This window comes from Rhinoraja longicauda, chromosome 9 (genome assembly GCF_053455715.1).
Source record: "Rhinoraja longicauda isolate Sanriku21f chromosome 9, sRhiLon1.1, whole genome shotgun sequence".
NCBI classification, from domain to species: domain Eukaryota; kingdom Metazoa; phylum Chordata; class Chondrichthyes; order Rajiformes; family Arhynchobatidae; genus Rhinoraja; species Rhinoraja longicauda.
Window position 1 is genome coordinate 12,309,094 of NC_135961.1, and position 21,831 is coordinate 12,330,924.

Here is a 21,831-nt window from a genome sequence, read left to right on the forward strand (position 1 = left end):
TAATTATGATTACATTCCAAAAAGAAACATTATACAATGTTTTTAAAACCATGAGAACAAAAATAAAGCCGAAATGCAAAATAATTGCAAAGAAAGGAAAAGTTATTTTCCCTGGAGAGTCAAATGACTGCAAACGTGAGAAGCTTCAGCAAAAGGCGGACTGCTGGAGAAACTCACATGGATCAGGGAGCATCTGTGGCAGAAAATGAACAGACAACATTTTTGAACCAGGATCCTGATCTGAAACATTGTCCGTCCATTTCCCTCTGTAGATCGTGCCCGACTCACTGATCAGTTTCTGTTTTAATTCAGATTTTCAGCATTTGCAGTTATTGATTTTCATTAGCTGCAAAGGCAATATGTGAGTTTTGCAAGCATTTAGGATGTTCCATTTTCTTTCATGCGCCCCTGCAGATTTTGCTTGGACTGATTGCAGTGGCATGTTGGAATATCCGTTGGATTGTTAGTGGGAGTAACAGTAACATGCTGACCTGTGGATTGCATAGAATACAGGTAGGAAAGAACTGCAGACGCTGGTTCAAATCGAAGGTAGACACAAAATGCTGGAGTAACTCAACGGGACAGGCAGCATCTCTGGGGAGAAGGAATGGGTGACGTTTCGGGTTGAGACCCTTCTTCAGACTGACAGACACTTCTTCAATCTGAAGAAGGGTCTCAACCCGAAACGTCACCCATTCCTTCTCTCCAAAGATGCTGCATGTCCCGCTGAGTTACTCCAGCATTTTGTGTCTACCTTCGCATAGAATACTGGATTAGATTTCACCTTATATTTTACTTAATTGTTCTTATTAATTCCTCCATGGGCATAGGCAGCTTAGATGAAAATTAATTTCACTCCCTGGAGCTTCTTTTATTTGATTTATAATGTAAAAGGGATATAAAGCAGTTTTAAGGAGTTAGAAATAACACACGCTGTGTACATAAAAAATAAATGCACACAACATCTTTGTAAGTAAGTATATTTCCTTGTCTAGGGTCAGAACCATATGTTAGAACTCATGGTTCCATATCGACAACAATGAAAATAACTATCCATAATGCATCAGCTGTCCTTGAATGAGAGAAGCAACAATATCAACTTATTGGCCTGTTTCATTGTGCTGCTTTTCTCAGCATAACTCAGTCAACATTTTCTAACTGGCAAAAAATGTGGAAAAGTTTGCAGTCTTTTGAGGAGAAATTACATTTGTCACATCTTGAGTGCCTGTGATCATTTGCACTATAAAATAACAACAACAAGAAGTCCCTGGAGGAAATAATCGGCAAGAATGACAATAACTTGATTTAGTGCAGCACCTGTAATATATCAAAACATCCCAAGGCTACAAAGCAACATAATCGAACAGATCTTTACAGTGAGCTATTCAAGGAGATAATACAGAAGGTGATGAAACACTTGTTCAAAGAAGGAGATTCCAAGGAATACCTTAAAGAAATAGAAACAAATAGTCAAGGTGCAGAGAAGATTATGGAGGGAATTTGATGTTTATTAAATGTACAGCTAAAAGTACACCCATCACTAGTGGAGAAATTACAATCAGAAAAGGGACAAGTACTCATTAATAAAAATAGAAAACTCTGGAAATACTTAGCAGATTAGGCTGAAGTAGTGGGAAAGGAGTCAGAATTATCGTTTCAGGTTGACATCAGAACTGGGAAGATGAGGAAAGAAGCTACAGTGGGGGAGGGGGTTGGCTTTGATCGAGTAAAACCGGCTGACCATGGGGATGACCTGTAAATAGGATGAGGTGGTCGATGAGAGAATAGGAACAGAGTAAGAACATGGACAAAAGAATGGAAAAGCTGTGAAGTACAGAGCAGGAGGATATGCCCGGCAGGTCGGGCAGGGCATGTCCTCCACTTCCAGAAAAACAAAGATAAAATGAAAGCACTAAGAAAGAAAGAAACCAGCTGAGTCAATATTGCAGATGGATGACTGCTCCAAACTGAGAAGTCAAGTTAACTGAAGCTGTAGAATTCAATGATAAGTATGTAGGCTGCATCATGCCCAGATAGAAGCTAAGGTGCTCTACCTCAAACTTGCATTGGGTCTCATTGTCACGGTGCGGAGACCAGAGACTGGTAGGTCAGATTCCATCTACCACCACTCCGCCCAACTTTTCGGTTGATCTAGGTCTACTTGTCGATAGATATAAAATGCTGGAGTAACTCAGCGGATCAGGCAGCATTCTTGGAGAAAAGGAACAGGTGACGTTTTGGGTAGAGACCCTCTTCAGACTGAGAGTCAGGGAAGAGGTCTACTTATAATCCTTTCACATCTTATTCGCTGTCTACGACTCCAGTTTACTACTCAACCAATTTTCTGCAAGATTATTAAACAGTTTATTTTATGGTGAGAGGGGAAAGATTTAGTCAGGATCAGAAGGGCAACATTTTCACTCAAAGAGTGGTGAGTATATGGAACAAGCTGCCAGAGGAGGTAGTACCCAAAATGGCGGCGCTGCCCTAGCAGCTGCGGCTTACCTGCGGTCCGTTTGTCTCTATGTTTTGTTGTTTTTTTTGTCTTCATTGTAGATGTGATGTCGTGTTTTTGTGTTTGAGTACTATGTGTGTGTGTGGGGGGGGAGGGGGGGAACTGTAAAATTGTAGATGTGTCCCTTCCGAACGGAGACCCGACCTTTGTTTTCTGGGTCGGGTCTCCATCCCTGCTGCGGCCTACCATCGGCCCAACTCATGGAGCTGGCGGCCTCCAGTGCTCCTGGTGGAAACGACACCAGCCTGACCGCTGGAGAAGACAGCAGGGGAAGAGAAAAGACATTCTGGCCTTCCATCACAGTGAGGAGGTGACTGGAGGAGACTCACTGTGATGGATGTTTCTTTTTTTTGTGTGTTGGTTGGGGTTGTGTAATTTGCTTGTTTTATTGCTTTTATTATTGGACTGCGGGTGACTAAATTTCGTGACAAATAAAGATATCTTGAATCTTGATCTTGAATTTTAAGACAGGTACTATAACAACATTTAAAAGCCACTTGGATGGGTACATGGATAGAAAAGGTTTAGAGAGATATGGGCCAAATGTTGGCAAATAGACTAAAGTAGATGAGGCATCTTGGTCGGCCTGGCCGAGTTCGGCTGAGCGGCCTGTTTCCATGCTCTATAGCTCTCTGTCAAAGTCAACAACATTCTCACTCAGGTCATTCATAAATATATGACTAGCAACAGTGGTCCAAGTACCAATCCTAGTACCAGTAGTTACAGACGTCCTGTCAGCGATACACCCCTCGATAGTCACCTGATGCTGCATCCCATGTAACTTCTGGACCAACCTACCATGTGAGTCTTCATCAAAAGTCTAACTCAAAATCAATGTGAAGCATGTCCACTGCAAATTCTTCTGCAAATTGGCAGCAGAAGTAATAACGTTGTTCACTTCTGTATGTGTACATGGACATTGTGGGTCCCCTCCCGACTTCGAGGGGCATTACTCACCTCCTCACGGTGGTTGACAGGTTCACCCGGTGGCCAGAGGCCATACCATTGACCGACACGTCCACGGCCACGTGTGCTCGAGCGTTGGCTGCAAATTGGATCGCACGCTTTGGGGTGCCGGTGGACCTTACATCAGACCGGGGACCGCAGTTCACTTCTGAATTGTGGTCAGCCATGGCTGAGCTGTTAGGGGTTCGGCTTCACCACACCACGGCCTACCATCCGCAGGCTAACGGCCTGGTGGAGAGGTTCCACCGGCAGCTCAAGGCTGCGTTGAAGGCACGACTCTCCGGCCCCGATTGGATGGACGCACTGCCGTGGGTCTTATTAGGCATCCGGATGGCACCAAATGAGGACCTCGCAACGTCATCAGCCGAGCTCGTCTACGGGTCGCCGCTCACCGTGCCCGGGGAGTTCATGCCCTCGTCGCCGGGGCAGGAGGAACCGTCCTCGTCCACCCTACAGCGTCTTCGTGAGCGAGTGGGAAAACTGGCACCCGTCCCTACGTCTCACCATGGGACGTTCCACCCGCACGTCCCATTGGACCTTCGGGATTGTGCCTATGTTTTTCTCCGCCGCGACGCCCATCGAGCATCGCTTCAGAGACCTTATGAGGGCCCCTTCAAGGTGCTGAAGCACGGTGAGACAACTTTTGTGTTGGACATGGGGGGCCGACCGGAGGCCGTGTCAATTAATCGCCTCAAGCCAGCGCACTTGGACATTGACCAGCCGGTGCGGGTTGCACAGCCTCGGCCGCACGGGCGCCCCCCTTTGCAAGTGCCTCCAACACCGCACCCGCTGATCCCCTCATCTCGACCGGTATTTGTACCCCCTTCTCCGCCCCCGTTTGTCCCTCCAGCTGTGCCCCCGCCAGCCCCCCCGGTTGTCCCTCCAGCTGTGCCCCCGCCAGACCCCCCGTCGGACGGGTACCGTACACGGTTCGGTCGACTAGTGCGACCACCGGTGCGTTTCGTGCCTCTGGTTCTGGGGGAGGGTCCTGTGGCGGCTCCCGAGGGTCGGGCCATACCACTCACGACCCCTCGGCACGGGAATGGGTCGATCCAAGGAGGCGGACTTCAGCCGGGAGTATAAAGGTCAAGGACCGCATGACTCTCATTCCCTTTTGGAGTTCCAGAGATACAGTAAACACACTTTCGTTAATCCTGACTACTTGTCGTTATTTCGGCCTACTTGGCCCACTACACTAATGCAGTTGTTAATGTAGCCGAGAATGAGTTTACACAGTGGGCTGAAACAAAATCAGTTTCACATATGTTTCAAAAGCCAGGCATAGATATCTAGGGCCTACGTAAGTGGCCATAGCCACACCTTTCGTCTAGAGAAAGTGAGTGGAGTTGATGGAGAAGTTGTTCAATGTAAAAACAAATGCAACCAGGCCATTGAGTGTGGAGTTAAAATGGTCGGGCCTCTACTCAGGGAAGAAGTGGATGTCCCTTGGCCCATCCAGAGGTACTCAGAAATGGAGGATTGTAGAGCTGTAGGACAAATATAGAGTTAGGGAGTAACAAAACTATGAATGGTTTTTAACACAATTGTCTTACTGAGAATGACTGTCCAGCAACGTGCACAGGAGCAACAGGTGAACAGGACTTGGTAACAGGTTGCCAGACAGGCACATGTTTTGCTGGTTCCATTATTGTTTTAGGATTCTCCTTAATCCTGCTTGCATTGATTTGATTAACGGAATTGGGAGATTTCAATTATTCTACTTACTTGGAGACTTTCCAGAAGGTTTAATTAATTTAGTTATTTGAGCACAGGTTCCATGGAGATCCGGGTGCAAGTGGCTGCCCATGTGTAGGCATGGTCTCGACCTGTGCACTGCAGTGAAGTACGGCAGGCCCATCAATATCTCCCTCTGCTCCTAAACTCACCATCGAGCAGTATAGGTATCGGTTTATTATGGTCACGTGTACTAAGATGCAATGAAAAGGTTTGTTTGTCCCCTAACCAGTCAAATCATACAAGTGCAATCTATCCATACATAAGCACAAAAGTTAGTGCATAGAAAAAATAAGCCCGAGTGTAGAATATAATGTTACAGTACTATAGTCAGTGACAGAGAATATAGTGTTACAGTATTATAGTCAGTTACAGAGAAAGTGCAGATAAACAAAAGTGCAAGGGCCGCGATGAGATGGATTGTCCTCCCTGGGAGGACTGTTCAGTTGTTGGATAATCACAGGTAAAAAGCTTTTCCTGCATTTGGGGATACGCGCTTCAAAGCTTTTGTATCTTCTGCCCATTAAGAGATGGGAGAAGAGAGAATGACTGGGCTGTGAGTGGTCCTTGATTATGTTGCCTGTTTTCTTGAGGCAGCATGAGTTGTAGCTGGAGTCGGGGGTGGGGTAGGTTTTAGTGGTGCACTAGTCTATGTGCACAACTTTCTGCAATTTCTTGCAGTGTTAGGCAGAGCTATTGCCAAACCAAGCTGTGTTACATCCCGATATGATGCTTTCTGTAGTGCATCTGTAGAAGTTGGTACGGACTGTTGGAAACATACTAACATTTCTTGGTCATAGTTTCAACGTTGGTCCCAGACAGATTGTTGTTGGTAGCTCATGACTATCTCCATTACAGTATCATTGATGCTGATTGGGACATGGACTCCACCTCGCTTTCTGAAGTCAATACCTAGCTCTTTTGTTTTGCCTACATTGAGAGAGAGGCTGTTGTCTTAACACCGTGTTACTAAGCTCTCTAGCTCCTTCCTATATTCCGTATTGCGTCTTATCATTGTTCGTGATCCAGAATTTGGCTGCAAAGTCAAGAGTGTATAGGGAGTAAAGCAAGCGGCACATCCTCGCGGAGCAGTGATGTTGAGAATTATCGTGGAGGATGTTTTGTTACCTATCCTAGCTGATTGTGGTCTGTGGGTCAGGAAGCCGAAGGTACCGTTGCAGAGAGTGGTGCTGACTCCATGGTCCAGGAGTTTGGAAATGAGTTTGGTTGCAGTCATGGTGTTGAACACAGAGCTATTGTCAATAAATAAGAGTCCGATGGAGGTATCCTGGCTATCTAGATGTTCCAACTATGAGTGCGGAGCCAAGGAGAAGGGTTTAGGTAGAGCCAGCCCTCGAGCTGTTGCAATTGTAATCAACCTGCAGTGGTTCAAGGCTGTCTGTGAGGTTGGAGTCAATGTGTGTCATGACCAGCCTATTGAAGCAGTTCATAATAGTTTAATATTTAAATAGTTACTTTGTTGTTACATGTGCCTCGATACAGTGAAATGCTTTGTTTTTTTTGCACACAATCCAGTAAAATGATACTATACATGAGACAATCAGACAAAAGTAAAAGGGTGCAATGATTATAGTGTAAAAATAGTAGAGCAGTCGCAAAGAGTCATCGCATTTCAGGCGCCATCAGGTAGTTTTCAAGTGACAAGTTCTTGAAAATAATGATTACTATCTTGGCATAAAGGCCCATTGTCCTGGCGGCACATGGAAGTGGAAGGGTGGCTGTGGGAGGCAATAGATTGCACTTTTGCGGTGGTCGTGGTGCTGGTGGAGAAAGTGGCTGGAAGTCCTAGGGCAGCCAGGGAAACATGTATATCCAATGTCATTGAAGGCCCCACGGAAGCTGAACATGCGTGTAGGTCAATCGCTGGCTGCAGCAGCTGGGTGGAGCAGTGGAGTGGCGGTGGAACGTACTGACAGCATCGGCAGGGCAGGACCGACCCCAACATCATCAATCCAGTCCTGCTGCCAGGACAATGGGCTCGTTGGGGAGAGGCACATTGTTGCTAGTAATGCTGCTCAACTTCACTTTGTAGCCCATTCTAGCATGCAAACCTTGCACATTTGACAGGTGTCTGTGTGACTATTCTGGGACTCCGGATTGAGTCGGGAATTTTGTCTTGGTATCCTTGGTACATTTGCGAAAGTCATTGACAGATTTCTTGCACTGGTTGGAATCATAAAGGTTCAACGCTTCAAATGAGCTTTTGTGGTCGTGTGTGCAAACGCACAGTGAAATTGTTTTCTTACATACTGTCCAGTAAAGTGTTGCCATACCTAAGAACATTCCTGGTTAGCAAAGTGTACAGGAATAGTCTACTAAGCTCGCATGCAAGAGGCTCCAGGTAAAAAGCATTTTATCGGGAACAGCTCCAGCCAAGACCGTAAGAAATCGCAGAGAGTTGTGGGCATAACCCAGACCATCACACAAACTAGCTTCCCTTCCATTTACTTCATCTACACTTCACGCTGCCTCGTCAAGGTCACCAGCATCATCAAAAACCCGTCTCATAGAAACATAGAAACATAGAAAATAGGTGCAGGAGTAGGCCATTCGGCCCTTCGAGCCTGCACCGCCATTCAATATGATCATGGCTGATCATCCAACTCAGTATCCCGTACCTGCCTTCTCTCCATACCCCCTGATCCCTTTAGCTACCAGGGCCACATCTAACTCCCTCTTAAATATAGCCAATGAACTGGCCTCAACTACCTTCTGTGGCAGAGAATTCCACAGATTCACCACTCTCTGTGTGAAAAAAAACTTTCTCATCTCGGTCCTAAAAGACTTCCCCCTTATCCTTAAACTGTGACCCCTTGTTCTGGACTTCCCCAACATCAGGAACAATCTTCCTGCATCTAGCCTGTCCAACCCCTTAAGAATTTTGTAAGTTTCTATAAGATCCCCCCTCAATCTTCTAAATTCCAGCGAGTACAAGCCGAGTCTATCCAGTCTTTCTTCATATGAAAGTCCTGCCATCTCACACCATTCACTCCCTCTTTTCCTCCCTTCCATCAGGCATGAGGTACAGAAGTTTGAAAACACATACCTCCAGATTCAAGGACAATTTTTCCCAGCTGTTATTGAACGGTCCTCTCACTAGCTAGAGTGTGGCGCTGGTGTCCCATCTAGCTCATTGGACACCTTTGAACTATCTGTAAAACTATCTTTGAACTATCTTAGGACTTTTTCCGACTTTATCTTGCTCTAGATGTTATACCTTTCATCCTGTATCTGTACACTATGGGGGCTTGATTGTAATCATGTATAGTCTTTTCGCTGACTGGATTATAGCACACATCACAAAGGTTTTCACTGTACCTTGACTGATACATGACAATAATAAACTAAAGTAAACTAAATTGTACTCTCTGGACTTTAGAAGGAGGGGAATCTCATTGAAACCCACCGGATAATGAAAGGCTTAGATAAAGTGGACGTGGAAAAGATGTTTCCAATAACGAGAGAGTATAGAACCAGAGGGCAACCCCCTATTTAAAAGGATGAAACTTTAGAATGGAGGTGAGAAGGAATTTCTTTAGTGGTGAATCTGTGGAATTCATTGCCACAGACAGCTGTGGAGACCAAGCCATTGAATATTTTTAAAGCAGAGATTGATAGGTTCTTGATTAGGAAGCGCATAAAAGGTTACAAGTGAGGAGAACGGGTTGAAAGGGAAAAATAGATCAGCCATGATTAAAAGGAGGATTAAACACAATGGGCTGAATGGCCTAATTCTTCTATGTCGTGGTCCTATCGGGGCAGAACCAAGGGCAGGGCCATAGAGTGCATCATCTGGAGGTTGATCTGCCACTTGCAGACATGATCTTCAGAACTGACGGTCCAAGGTCATTGGGAGAGGTCACAAAATGTAAGTGGACCATTAAGATAGCATGAAGGACAAGATTTTACCTTTACCGGCAGCAATGATGTTCAGCATTACTTCCGCTACCACCCAGGCGAGTGATAAAATATTTAGAGAAGTGAAAAAAACATTTTTCCAAAGCATGAAAGCCCTGGAGGTATGCAATGTGAAATAAAAGCTTCACTTGGTCATGTCCAATTTCTTTAGTCATGAGCGAGCCAGGTAGTTGAGACATTTACTGCTATGCCTGTCCAATTATTAACTGGTTCCAGATTGCATTTGATCTCTTGTGTTTGATTTTTCTACACCGTCTCACAGACTCTATCTCTGAAATTCTCTGCCCCCATGAGATGTGGAGGCTAGATCATTAGAAGTATCTAAAGTGGAGGTTGATATATTTTTGAACGATTGGGAGGATGATAGGATTCTGACACAAAGGAGTGGGGGCCTCTGGTAGATTAGCCGTGATCATATTGCATTGAGGAGCAGGCTTGAGGGGCTGACTGATCTACTCTGACTGTTATTTTCTTCTGACCTTGCTCTCTTGTGAATTTACAAGGGAAGAAGAAGTGTTGCACATGTCTTTCAATTCTATGAGATTTCTCCTTGGACTGCAGGCACTTGTAACCTCTAGTTCCATTTTTAATGGTTTGAAAGTTAACGGTTTTAATAGTTTAATGCTGCCATGAGAATGATAGGGGGAAGTTGCAACACATGGTGAGAAAACGATGGACAGAGGAGGCACAATTAGCCAAATGTTGTGCTGCAGAAAGCTTATGCTCATTGAAGCTTGGGTTAAAAGATACAAAAGGACAAAGTAAATATTATAAGCAATAAGTACATTTTCAAATACGATTTGCATATTAACAAGAAGCATTTTTTAAATTGCACTGAGGGATGAAATATAGCAAGATATTTTTAAAACTTAACTAATTATAGCTGAAGTTGTCACAGTGGAGGCATGATCTTTGAGAATTGTGTAATGTCTTTATCTATCCATGCTGTTGCCAAGCACTCTGATCACAGCTGAATCAGTCACTTTATGCTTATAGCTGCTGATCTGACATCAAAACAGCTTCAACATATTGTAGCTAATTGCTTGTAATGGGTTTTCTTTGCAAAGCAGGACATTTTGGTTACGAAAAGCAAAACATTATTAAGGAATCAGGTAAGAAATAAAATCAGCAGCATCTCCAACATGGTCCAGAACTACTGCTACTTCTGGTTTTATGATCTAAAGCTACAGAGAAGTTAAATTGAATTTAACTTCAGAAATTTCCCAATGTATTTCTCAATGACTGCTTAGATAAATGCACCGCCTACGGAGAACTTAGCTATGGATAATGAAACATCAGGATCAGTGTCCAGTTCATACTGAACAAAGTGAATTCTGTCCAATGTTAATACAAGTATCACATGAGGCATTGTTGTGCAGGGTGCAAAGATTTTGCCCCAAGCAAAATAATTTCTAGCCCACGTTGTTCTCACTGTAAACTCACAGCAAATAAACAGTAATGTAAACAAGGCTTAATACTTGGTAACTAACAAAAAAGTTAACACCAAACAAATACAACACATTTTTTTAATCTCAAGCAAAAGCTGCCTTTTCATTTACTTACATTTCATTAAGTTTCGGTAGATTGACAAAAGTGTTTTCTTCAATATTCTCCAAAGCTTCATTCTGTAACACCCAGCTGTTATTGCGAGAATATGAGATGATTTTAAATTATAATAAATTAAATTGAACAACTCATATTTCCATAGATATCAATATTTCATTGCTTTCCAAAATGTCAGAGATATTCTAAATAATTATCAAAGGATATTAAGAATACAGTATGTCCCTCCACTGATATTTTTCTGCTATGTTCATTATACAGACAGTGAGTTAGGAGGTGTTCCTAGAAGAAAACCTAATTCAACAAACCTAATTTATTTTTATAAAATAGGAATAGGAAATATATTCTGCCATCCTATGAAACTTCCAGATTAAATCAATTTGCTCCTCGACATAATAATCTCAAACAATGACAAGATAGAAAACAGGAACAAGGGGGCGGCCACGGTGGCCCAACGGTAGAGTTGCTGCCTTACAACGCTTGCAGCGCCTGAGACCCGGGTTCGATCCCGACTACAGGTGCCGTCTGTACGGAGTTTGTACGATCTCCCCGTGACCACTTGAGTTTTCTCCGAGATCTTTGGTTTCCTCCCACACTCCAAAGACATACAGGTATGTAGGTTAATTGGCTTGGTGCATGTGTAAATTTTCCCTAGTGTGTGTAGAATAATGTTAATGTGCGGGGATCGCTGGGCGGTGCAGACTCGATGGGCCGAAGGGCTTGTTTCCCTAAACTAAACTGATCTGTATCTCTAAACTAAACAAAAAACTAAAAAAAGGAAGGAGATAGAGAATTTAGCAACATGGTATCAAGACAACAATGTTTTCTTTGATGTCAGCAAGGTGAAGGAGCTAGTAATTGACTTCAGCAAATGAGGTGGTATGGACATCCCAGTCAGCATCGATGGAGCCAAAATGGAGATGGTCGCGAGCTTCTAGCTGTAAATATCATCAACAATCTGTCCTGGATTAACCACATTGAGGCCACAGCTAAAAAAGCACAGCAATGCCTTTACTTCCTCAGAAGAATAAGGAAGTTTGGTATGTTTCCAGCGATTCTCACCAGCCTCTGCAGATGTCCCATAGAAAACATCCTAGTGAGATGCATCACAGCTTGGTTTGGGAACAGGTCGACCCAAGCCCTCAAGAAATTGCAGTTGTGGATGTAGCCCAGTTCCTTCCTCACATCAACACCATCTACTCTTCAAGCTGCCTCTGGAAAGCAGTCATCAAAATCAAGTACCATTTACACCTCATCCATTCCTCTTCTCCACTCTCCTGTCTGGCAGAAGATACAAAAGCTTGAAAGCTTTTACCGGGAGACACAGGAACAGCTTCTTCCTTGCTCCCATAAGACCACTGAATGGACCTCTCATAGCTGAGGGTGCAGTCCCGATCTCCCAAACTACCTCATTGCAGCCCTTGCACTTTAAAACAAATCTGCACTTTTCTCGGTATCTGTAACATTATAATGCTGTAGCACTAGATTATGCACTATGGTCATTTTCGCTTTGCACTGTTTTTATACTTATGTATAGCTTGATTGTGCTCATGTATCATCGATTATTTAACTGGATAGCACACAAACAAAATGTTTCACTGTATCTTGGTGCCCATGACAAAAGTAATCCAATATCAATACCCAATAATGTCTATCAACCTCTTTTGATTTTATCATCCTACCAAATAACCTCTCAGTGGTGGTACCCTTAGTGATTAGGTATTTTTGAAGACAGAGATTGATAGATTCTTGATTAGTATGGGTGTCAGGGGTTGTGGAGAGAAGGCAGGAGAATGGGGTTGGGTTGAGAGGGAAAGATAAATTAGATCAGCCATGATTGAATTGAATGTCACAAATTGCCTGAACACCGTGTGAAGTGTGGGTCTAAAATTGGACTTAAGTAGCATGGCAAATCATTGAACCAGATCAGATAACTACCATGCGAGACATGATGCGTGCAGTTTTCTGCTTATTCCTTTGTGTGTACAACATGCTGGATGCCCAAGCATTTTCAGTGATATTTACCAGTATCAGTTACATGTGTGGATGCAACTTGCACATGTTTTGTTGCTGTAGATGGCATCAACACTCATGTCGAAAGACGTCATTCTGCTTGGGATGCCTATTTTGTCTAAATTTTAAATGATCCTGCCCATATATCTTAAAACCTACACAGACCAATGCTATGAACCGACTTTTGTTCGGTGTCAGTTATGAACAAGGCATTTCCCCTTGACGTGACCAGTACTGACCCTTCCAGTCATAACCCTCTCCTCCCCCTCATACTTGACCCCGACTGCAAGCTTCAGTTATGCTAATCCAAGCCACATCCATCCACCAATTACAAAACTGACAACTTGAAAGTCATTGGAACTTCATCCCATTGTCAAATAGTCCTTCTTCCTCTACCTTAATAGTCCTTGTTTCTCCCTTATTAAATCCATCTTCCAGTCATAATTGAAGCTCCAATCCTTACTCCATCTCTGGGCCTGCCACCACCCCACTCTCCCATAGTAACTAACAAACCATACCTGCAACCTCCATCTTCTTCTACTTGCTTGTGTTGGAGTAAATACAGCGATGATCGTTGTACATGTTAACATTGTCTGTAACTCATTTTCACCTAGCCCACAGCCGACAATGGCCTGCTTCCTTTATCATCGTTACTTTTTCGCAAATCTCTGATTCATTTGTTCTACATCACCGTCTATACTTCTCGTTTCCCTTTCCCCTGACTCTCAGTCTGAAGAAGGGTCTCGACCCGAAACGTCACCTATTCCTTTTCTCCAGGGATGCTGTCTGACCCGCTGAGTTACTCCAGCTTTTTGTGTCTATTTTCCTTAACATTTCAAGTGCTTGTTTCTGCACAATGCCAAGGTTAGCAGAATGTTATTGCTCACGCCTACTGGTCCAATGCACCCTGCATGTCTCGCACACCTTTTCAGGTGCCGCAGAATTATTTGATCAACATTACTTAGTTAAACAAACGGTCAACAGGGAATTGCAGTGAACAGCATGCTTTAGTAATGGCTTGGCCATCAGAAACTGGCAACATGACTTGATCTGATGAAGTGTGTTAAAATAATAGAATGAGTGATTGAAGGAATGATTACAAGGCAATAACCTGATTAAAAGTATAGCTGACATTATGACCTGCCTGTGAAGTGCAAGTTGTGCAAAGCGCTCTGCAAATCACTTACCTCTGGATTGTTCATTTTTTATAGAAAACGATGAACGAAGCTTTACTTTTCACTCAGAGTCATAGTGGTAGAGTGATACAGTGTGGAAACAGTGCCCTTCAGCCCAAATTGCCCACACCGGCCAACTTGTCCCAGCTATACTTGTCTCACCTGCCTGCGCTTGGTCCATATCCCTCCAAACCAGCCTATCCATGTACCTGTCTAACTGTTTCTTAAACGTTGGGATAGTCCCATCCTCAACTACCTCATCTGGCAGCTTGTTCCATACACCCACTACCCTTTGTGTGAAAAAATTACCCCTCAGATTCCTATTAAATCTTTTACCCTTCACCTTGTGTCATCTGGTCCTCGATTCCCCTACTCTGGGAAAGAGACTCTGTGCATCTACCCGATCTATTCCTCTCATGATTTTATACACCTCTATAAGATCACCCCCTCATCCTCCTGCGCTCCAAGGATAGAGACCCAGCTGACTCAACCTCTCCCTATAGCTCAGACCCTCTAATCCTGACAACATCCTCGTTAATCTTTTCTGAACCCTTTCAAGCTTGACAATGTCTTTCCTATAACATGGTGCCCAGAGTTGTGTGCCTTGTAGTGCTATTCGTGCTCTGCTCTGCTCACCCTGCAGAAAGGAACTGATGTGCCTTTCTCACAGAGCCAAGATTGTGTGCAGCATTTGTAGTATATTATCGCCATTATTTAAAAATAGATTTTATGGGTTCATTAGATAGCCTCAATTCTGACGGAAAATGGAAATAATTTGGCTAAGGCTCTGCACAGGGGTGTTGAACTAACAGGGAAAATGGACATTTAGATCATGGAAGAGTTTCGTTGGGTTAATATAGAGAGAAAATTCCAATTACTGCAGGGACCTAAAACTAGATATTATTAATATAGGATGACAGTTACTAACACATTAACTGTCATTTTAGGAGAATCTCCTATACCTAGAAAGATGGTAGATTGTAGAATTTGCTACCTCAACATCTAATTGACATGAAATGAAGGAATATATTAAGACGAGGCTGCATAAACAAATGAAAGTTTTTTCTCGCAAGGGAACTTCCAGGCGGTATTGTTACCTTGTACCTGCACGTCTTGTACTTGACAATGGTGCTTATTTGATAGGAGGTGCTGTTCAGAAGAGTGTAGGTGAGAATGTTTCGCCCATTTTGTGGACAGTGCACATAGATGCTATCATACTCCATGGTGGCCGGTGTACATGTTTGGAATAGTAGGAGGTTCAATATTTTGATGTGGTATTGAGAAAGTGAGAACCATACCTCCAGGTTTGTCTGCATTCGAGCCATGCTTTGACGAGAATTTCAGTGATTCATAAAACTGGGGAGGATTCTAAACAGTTGGGGCAAAGAAGTAAAGTTGCAATGATGCGATGAATAGAACCAAGGCTAGAGAGAAAGGTGTTAACATAGAAACGTAGAAAATAGGTGCAGGAGTACGCCATTCGGCCCTTCGAGCCAGCATCGCCATTCAATATGATCATGGCTGATCATCCAAAATCGGTACCCCGTTCCTACTTTTTCCCCCATATCACTTGATTCCATTAGCCCTAAGAGCTAAATCTAACTCTCTCTCGAAAACTTGAAAGTGATAGACTGTGACAGGAAGGGTTAGAGGGTACAAAGTCTTTAACACAACAAAGAGAGACAATTTACTGAAGTGGGGAAGCACCTGAGGCGAGAAAAGACAAAAAAAATCAGGCCAGCAACAAATTACCTCACGCAGGCTGGTGCCCTGGTAAGTCAGTCGTTGGCTCGGGAAGACGTGATCTCAAGAGAGATACAATGTGGTGAGCTGTAGAACTGGTGGAGGAATGGGGCAAGGGAGGAGGGGAGGGGAGTGTGAGTAGAAGTTACGTAATATTAGAGAATTCAACATTGATACTACCGGGTTGCAAGCTACCCAATCAAAATATGAGGTGCCGTTCCTCCAATTTGCATGTGGCCTCACTGGCAATGGAGGAGGCTCAGGACAGAAAGGTCAGTATGAGAATAGGAAGGGGAGTTGAAATGGTTAGCAACCAGGAGATCCTGTCAGCCTTGGCAGACCAAGAACCTATTAACACATCTTTGGGAACAAACCAAAGAATGTGGTGGATGCCTGTGCTTTTTAGGGAGGACATGCAAACATACCACTAACAATACCCAAGGTCAAGATCAAACAGGTTGCAAGACACTATTATGCCATCCTCGAGGAGTAATTGAATAAATAATGGTAGAGTTTTCAAAATAATACAGTACTGAAATCTCTATCTATATGCATGTTGCATTCAAAACAAAACAGTTGAACTGCAAATGCAAATAGAAATGTATAAATATAATCTGGTGTCATTATGGAGATATGACTCCAGATGAATTGAAGGTAGACACAAAATGTTGGAGTAACTCAGCGGGTCAGGCAGCATCTCAGGATAGAAGGAATGGGTAATGTTTTGGGTCGAGACCCTTCTTCAGACTGAAGAAGGGTCTCGACCCAAAACGTCACCTTCTCTCCTGAGATGCTGCCTGACCCGCTGAGTTACTCCAGCATTTTGGGTCTAGCTTCAATTTGAACCAGCATCTGCAGTTATTCTCCTACTACAGATGAATTGATTGGTACTTGAATATTGAAGTGTACATGACTATAAAGAAGGATATAAAGTGAGGAAAGAACAGATGAGTGGCTCTGTTAATTAATAATGTTTTTTTGCGTGTTAGAGAATGATAACTTTAGTTTGAAAAAACAGGATATTGTAGGGACATACGGATTGGCCAGGGGGTCTCGAACCCTCGGATTGGCTAACGGGTCACGTGGTGCGGGAGCGCGGGGTATTCGTCAGTCTGGCGCCAAACTCGAGAGATTAGCAAGTTAAGTTAGTGTGTGTCCAAAACTAAGTGCGTTGCGTTTTGTCACGGTTTTTACCAACAATAAAGTCTTTGATAACATCGCTCGATTTGGACTCACTACATTGGTGACCCTGAACGTAAGATTTGAAGAGCACAGCAGCATGTCGCAGGTGGGAGCGAGCGCGGGCGAGGTTCACCTACCGCCGTTCTGGGCCCATCAGCCGCACCTGTGGTTCATGCAGGCGGAATCCCAGTTCCATCTTAAGAGGGTGGAGGAAGACCAGGAGAAGTTCCACCACCTGGTGAGCTGTCTACAGCCGGAGGTGGCTGCGCGGGTCAGTCAATACCTGACCAGTCCACCCCAAACGGAGCAGTACGTGGGGCTCAAGAGGCTCCTACTGAGGACTTTCGGCTGGAGCCAGAACCAGCGGGCTCTGAAGCTCCTCCATTTACCAGAGCTGGGGCAGCGGCTGCTGTCGGAGTTGATGACCGAGATGCTGACATTGATGGGCGACCACCAGCCGTGCATGGTTTTCGAAGCGGCTTTTCGGGAGAAGCTACCCAGGGACGTCAGGCTAGTGTTGGCGGACGTCTCGTTTGAAGATCCGGTAGCATTCGCCGAGAAAGCCGACGCGCTCGTCAGGGAGCGACACACCCGAGACGACTCGGTTAACCGGGTTTCGAGGCCCAGCGGCAGTCGGCGGAGCGGCTGAGAGAGCGACGCATCGACCGCCATTTCGCAGTCAGCCCGCCAAGAAGGGGCTGCGGCGCCTGCTTCTTGGCAGCGGGCTCGAGCAACAGGGCCGAATAGGCGCGGCTGGTGTTTCTTCCATCAGCGGTGGGGCAGTGAGGCCCGAAGCTGCAGAGCCCCATGTTCGTTTCCGGGAAATGCCTTGGCCGATCGAATGTAGAGGCAGTCTCGATTGGCCGTAACTGCCGCCTCTACGCTACGGACCAAGGTACCGGGATCGTTTTTCTGGTGGATACGGGAGCGGTTGTGAGTATTATGCCCCTCTACGACTGTGAAGTTCGAGCGGGGGGGGAAGGGCCCGCCCCTCATTGCGGTGAACGGTAGCGCCATCCACACTTACGGTAAAAGGGCTATGTCCCTGTCCTTCGAGTCCAGGACCTACCGTTGGGATTTCATCGTTGCAGATGTGGGCCAGGCCATTTTGGGCGCGGATTTCCTATGGCCGTTTTCGTTGGTCGCAGACGTCCGCGGGAGGGGCCTGCAACCCTCGGCTAGCGTACGGCCCCGAGGTACGGGGCCTGCGTCTCCTCCAAGCGCCGCCCCACCCAGCCCAGCGATCCAGGCCATTACCACGGCCCCCGGTCAGTTCGATGCGGTCCTAGCAGACTTCCCGCAGCTCCTCGTTCAGCGGTTCGATGCACCTTCCGAGAAACATGGGGTCGTTCATTTCATCCCGACCGAGGGGCCGCCGGTTTTTGCCCGGGCACGGCGCCTCCCACCCGACAAGCTGGCCATGGCTCGAGAGGAGTTCCTCAACTTGGAGAGGCTGGGAATTGTTCGGCCTTCGAGTAGTCCGTGGGCCTCCCCCTTGCATATGGTCTCCAAAGCATCTGGGGGGTGGAGACCATGTGGTGATTTCCGACGACTCAACGCGGCAACACGGCCGGACCGCTACCCGATTCCGCACATACAGGACTTCTCAGCCAGCCTGGAGGGGGCTACAATTTTTTCTAAGATCGATTTAGTGCGGGGATATCATCAGATCCCGGTCCACCCACCGGACATTCCAAAGACGGCTACCATTACTCCGTTCGGGTTATTTGAGTGGTTGCACATGCCTTTCGGCCATAAAAATACAGCTCAGGCATTCCAGCGTCTGATGGACCGTGTGGGTCGAGGGTTGCCGTTCGTGTTTATTTACCTCGATGACATTTTGATTGCCAGCCGTTTGGTCCAGGAGCACTTAGTCCACCTCCGCACAGTGTTCCAGAGGCTGCAAGACCACGGCCTGATTCTCAATCCGTCCAAATGCCAATTCGGCCTGTCGGCGGTAGATTTTTTGGGTCACCGAGTTACACCGGCCGGTGCCACTCCTTTGCCAGCTAAGGTGGACGCGGTCCGCTCTTTTTCACGCCCTACTACCATCACGGGCCTGCAGGAATTCGTGGGCATGGTGAACCTTTATCACCGGTTCGTGCCTGCAGCAGCTCGAGTCATGCGCCCCCTTTTTCAATGCCTCGCGGGTAACCCCGCTGAGTTGGTATGGTCCGCAGCTGCAGAGACGGCTTTTGTCGCGGTCAAACAGGCCCTCGCCAACGCCACCATGCTGGTGCACCCGCGCTCCTCCGCCCCCACGGCTCTGACGGTGGACGCCTCAGACGTGGCGTTGGGTGGGGTTTTGGAGCAGCAGGTCGACGGTCACTGGCAGCCCCTGGCGTTTTTCAGCCGGCAGCTCTCTCTCGAGCTGAGCTCAAATATAGTGCATTCGATAGGGAGCTCCTGGCCCTCTATTTAGCGGTCCGCCACTTCCGTTATTTTTTGGAAGGCCGCTCTTTTGTGGCCTACACGGATCACAAACCTCTGACATTCGCTTTTGCTAAGGTTTCTGATCCATGGTCGGCTCGCCAGCAGTGGCACCTCACCCTGATCTCGGAGTTCACCACCCATGTCCGTCACATTGCGGGTAGGCTTAATACGGTTGCCGACGCCCTGTCCCGGCCGGACATTCCCTCCGTAGCCGCGGTAGGCGGACAGGTGGGTTTCCAGGAGCTAGCGGAGGCTCAGCGCCTGGAAGGAACTGCCGCGGTGTACGCCTCCACAGCCTCGGGACTGCGTTTGGAACAGGTGGCGTGTGGCCCCACAGGTACCAAGTTGTGGTGCGACGTTTCCCTTCCACGCCCTCGCCCGGTGGTGCCGACGGCCCTGCGGCGTAACGTTTTTGAGGCCATTCATGGCCTGGCACATCCATCCATCAGGGCGACTTCAGCCATGGTGGCCGCCCGATTTGTCTGGCACGGCCTGCGGAAGCAGGTGGCGGCCTGGGCACGGGCCTGTATTCCGTGCCAGACCTCCAAAGTTCATCTCCATGTCCAGCCCCCATACCAGAGATTCGAGGTTCCCCCCGTCCGTTTTTTCCACATCCATGTGGATTTGGTGGGTCCATTGCCTTATTCCAGGGGTTATTCTCATCTCCTGACGGTGGTTGATCGGTTTACACGTTGGCCGGAGGCGCTCCTTTTGTCGGACACCTCGGCGGCCTCCTGTGCACGGGCCCTGGCGTTGCATTGGGTGGCCCGTTTCGGCGTCCCGGCTATCATCACCACAGATCGGGGTGCCCAGTTCACCTCGTCCCTCTGGGCCGCGCTGGCACAGTTGTATGGGTCTCGTTTACAGCAGACCACCGCCTATCATCCCCAAGCCAACGGGATGGTTGAGCGCTTCCATCGGCAGCTGAAGGCGTCCCTCTGTGCTCGCCTGACCGGCCACGATTGGGCTGACCAGCTGCCTTGGGTCCTCCTCGGCATTCGTACGGCCCCGAAGGCTGAGCTGGGTACATCCTCGGCCGAGCTCGTCTACGGTTCGCCCCTGCGGGTGCCGGGTGACATTCTGCCTTCCACTCCTGCCTTGCCGCCGTCCGTCACGTCGGTTTTGGGCTCCCTCCGGGCACGGGTGGGTTTTCTGGCTCCAGTCCCGACCTCCAGTCACGGAAGCACAGCAGTCCACGTTCCGTCGGACTTGCGGGGCTGTGATTTTGTGTTCCTTCGGAAAGATTCCCACCGCCCCCCTCTTCGGACGGTTTACCAAGGCCCGTTCCAGGTGCTGAAAAGAGGGACTGTCACCTTCACCTTACTGGTGGGAAATCGCCAGGAGCTCGTTTCGGTATCCCGCCTCAAGTCTGCCCATTTGGACCAAGACAAAGTCTTTGATAACATCGCTCGATTTGGACTCACTACAATATGCAAGTTGTTCAGGTGAAGGTGAGGAATAATAAAGGCCAAAAGTCAGTTATGGGAGAGGTATAAAGGCCCCTTCATAGTAACAAATCGTAGTACAGACCAGAGTGTAAAGGATAAGAAAAGTAATCAGAACTTGTCAGAAAAACTCAATGATAATCATATATAATGTATATATAGATTGGAATTTTTCAGAATGGCCAAGATAGTCTAGCTGAGGAGTTCTCGTCGGTCTTCTTTATGAAAGATACAAGTAACATTCCAGAAATAGCTGTAAATGGTAAATTGGAACATGGAGAAGAACTTGGGAGAATATTATTTACCAGGAAAGTCATACTGAACAAATTGTTGAAACTATGGGCTGGCATGAGTCTAGATCCTGACAGTTTTCATTCTAGGATCTTAAAAGTAGCGGTCTGGTGGGATCGTAGGTGCATTGAGTTAACTTTTGCAGTAGATTGGAAAATAGTAAAAATGTCCTTCTTTTTCAAAAAGGGATGGAGACATGAAAGCAGGAAACTGTCGGCCAGTTATCTTAACATATGACAAAGGGAAAATAAGACCACACAAAATGGAGCATGAATAGGTGATTTGAAGTTTAGTTTGATGAATGGTATCATTCATATCTGCTGATCATTAACATCATGACTGGTCCTACATTCATCAAGTCCACTTTCCAGCCCTCCCCCATAACCCTTGATTCCCTTCTTTAAATCTATTAATTGCTATCTTAATGAAACACAAGGAATCCTGTGGCAAGCAGTTTCAAAGATGTACATTCCTCTGAAAGATTAAATTCTTCTCCCGTAAGAGCCATCTCTTACATTTTTGGAAGATATTATTAAAGACATTGTAATAGAGGAACAATTAAAGTCAATGTGGTTTTGTGAAAATGGAAATTATGTTTGATTAACTTATTGGAGTGCTTTGGAGATAATGTGCTGTGGATAAAAGTGAGTCAGTAAATGTACAATATTAAGATTTCCAGAAAGCATTCGATAAGTTCCCACATCAAAGATCATTGTAGATAATAAAAGCTAATGCTGTAGGAGCTAACATTTTGATATGGTAAAAAGAATAGGTGACTAAAAGAAAGCAAACAGGAAGTAAAAATGTGTCTTTTCTGGTCAACAAGCAATGA

General features: G+C 46.1%; 1 protein-coding gene across 1 annotated transcript in view; it reads right to left on the reverse strand.

Annotated features, from left to right (window-relative positions):
- LOC144596481 (follicle-stimulating hormone receptor-like) overlaps nucleotides 1-21,831 on the reverse strand; it is a 138,331-nt gene that overhangs the window by 39,847 nt on the left and 76,653 nt on the right. Inside the window, exon 3 of the mRNA XM_078404787.1 lies at nucleotides 10,718-10,792. Within this exon, the coding sequence (XP_078260913.1) occupies nucleotides 10,718-10,792 (75 nt within the window). The remainder of the gene's footprint in view (nucleotides 1-10,717; nucleotides 10,793-21,831) is intronic.